General features: G+C 52.6%; 1 protein-coding gene across 1 annotated transcript in view; it reads left to right on the top strand.

The window, feature by feature from the left end:
• Nucleotides 1-1,176, top strand: part of LOC104530855 (DNA (cytosine-5)-methyltransferase 3B-like) — a gene marked incomplete at its 5' end in the record, with an annotated part of 3,998 nt that extends 2,822 nt beyond the window's left edge. Inside the window, 2 exons of the mRNA XM_010175566.1 lie at nucleotides 247-332; nucleotides 1,035-1,176. Coding sequence (XP_010173868.1) covers nucleotides 247-332; nucleotides 1,035-1,176 — 228 coding nt within the window. The remainder of the gene's footprint in view (nucleotides 1-246; nucleotides 333-1,034) is intronic.
• Nucleotides 1,177-1,809: the final 633 nt, after the last annotated feature.

The raw sequence follows: 1,809 nt of genomic DNA, 5'->3' as shown, positions 1-1,809 counted from the left end.
TGAGTGAAAGCCCCATGGGAGGCAGAGTCCTGATCCTGGCCCAGACGTGTGCAGTGATTTGTGTGAGCTGCTGCATGGGAGCCCGTGTGCTCTGGTGTGGAACAAGGGTTTGTTGGGGCTACGTCTGTAGGAGGATTTGCTGCAGACTTAAAATCCCTGCAGTGCAGGAGAGAAGAGCTTTCTGTGCAGGAGAGGCCTGAGCCCCCACCTCCTCTGACTTCCTTTCCCCCCTCTCGTGACCTGCAGTGTAACCCGGTCATGATTGACGCTGTCAAGATATCGGCTGCCCACCGAGCCCGCTACTTCTGGGGCAACCTTCCCGGGATGAACAGGTAATGCTTTGCTGTCCTTTTGAATCTCTCTCTGTAGTTTTGTTTTGTTTTGTGGTGCTTGTGTGGTTCTTCTTTCCTCCTTGGCCCCAAGCCCAGCCCCTGGGAGCCAAAGAGCTGCAGCTCCCGCGCGGTGCAGTTTCCTCCCTGCAGTGATGTGCTCGTGATAATGCGCTTGTTAATGAGCAGTGATGAGGCTGTGGGAAAAGTGTGACAGCGTCCCCATGCCTGGACCTGAAGCCTGTGGAGGGAAGAATGATAACTACCTGAAAGGAGAGTGTAGAGAGAGAGGGGTCAGTCTGTTCAACCAAGGACCAAGGGACAGGACAAGAGGAAATGGGCTCCAGTTGTGCCCAGGGCAGTTGAGATGTGATGTGAGGAAGAATTTCTTTGCTGAAAGGGTTCTGAGGCATTGGAAGGGGTTGCCCAGGGCAGTGGTGGAGTCCCCATCCCTGGAGGGATATAAAAGACAGGTAGATGAGGTGCTCAGAGATGTGGTTTAGTCGTGGACAGGTACGGTTGGACTCGATGATTTCAAAGGTCTTTTCCAAACAAACAATTCTATGATTGTAAAACTGTAAAACATGGGCTGGAGCTTGAGGGAGCCCTGGGCTGGACACGGGGACAGAGGGATGCTGTGTCCTCTCCAGTGGGCACCGGAACAGTCACCAAGTCTCACCCCCCAATTCTGCCTCTGCTCTGCAGGATCTTTGGCTTCCCCCTCCCCTACATGGATGTCTCCAGCACTGGCCGTGGGGCTCGCCAGAAGCTGCTGGGGAGATCGTGGAGTGTCCCCGTCATCCGGCACCTCTTTTCCCCGCTCAAGGATTACTTTGCCTGTGAATAGCAAGCCGAGCGTCCCTCGTCTCTCTGGTAAAGATGCACAGCTCCGCTGCCGTGGCGGGAGAGGGACGGGCACGGCCGCCGGACTCTGCCACAGCCCCATCCTTCCCCGGCCACATGCTGTGGGAAGGCAGCCTGGCCCCGCAGGGAGAGCTGAGGAAATGTCTTTAACCAAAGAACCTGGCAGGGTCACTTTTCTTTCAAGGGATGAACGGCAGTGATACCTAGAGACCTGATGGACTAAAGAGCTTTAATTACCCAGCGCAGGAAGCTCTATGCATAACTGAGACGGGAAGTCTCCTCAGAGCATTAAATATTCCGTTTTAGCCTAGAGCTGGAAAGCCACAACTTGCTGAGCAGTGAGTGTGGAGGCAGCTGCCGGGTGCTGCAGCCACTCGGACTGTAGTGAGTTATTGCTTTTCCGAAACAAACAAAACCTCTCTTGAAGCAACTGCCAAAAAACCCCCAAACTGTAGCAGCAGGTGTAAGGGACCCTGGTCAGGTTACATACACTGAACATGCAGGATACAGAAACCAAATCTTTTTTAAAATTTTTGTTTTTAAGACTTTTTTGATAAACTGTTAATTATGTTGTTTAAGGTCTATTGCTGCTTTAAGGCATTACATAAGAATGTGG

Source organism: Antrostomus carolinensis, unplaced genomic scaffold, assembly GCF_000700745.2.
Source record: "Antrostomus carolinensis isolate BGI_N321 unplaced genomic scaffold, ASM70074v2 scaffold38209, whole genome shotgun sequence".
Classification (NCBI taxonomy): Eukaryota; Metazoa; Chordata; class Aves; order Caprimulgiformes; family Caprimulgidae; genus Antrostomus; species Antrostomus carolinensis.
The sequence above is the reverse complement of the archived record's forward strand: the minus strand, read 5'-3'. Positions and strand labels throughout refer to the sequence as shown.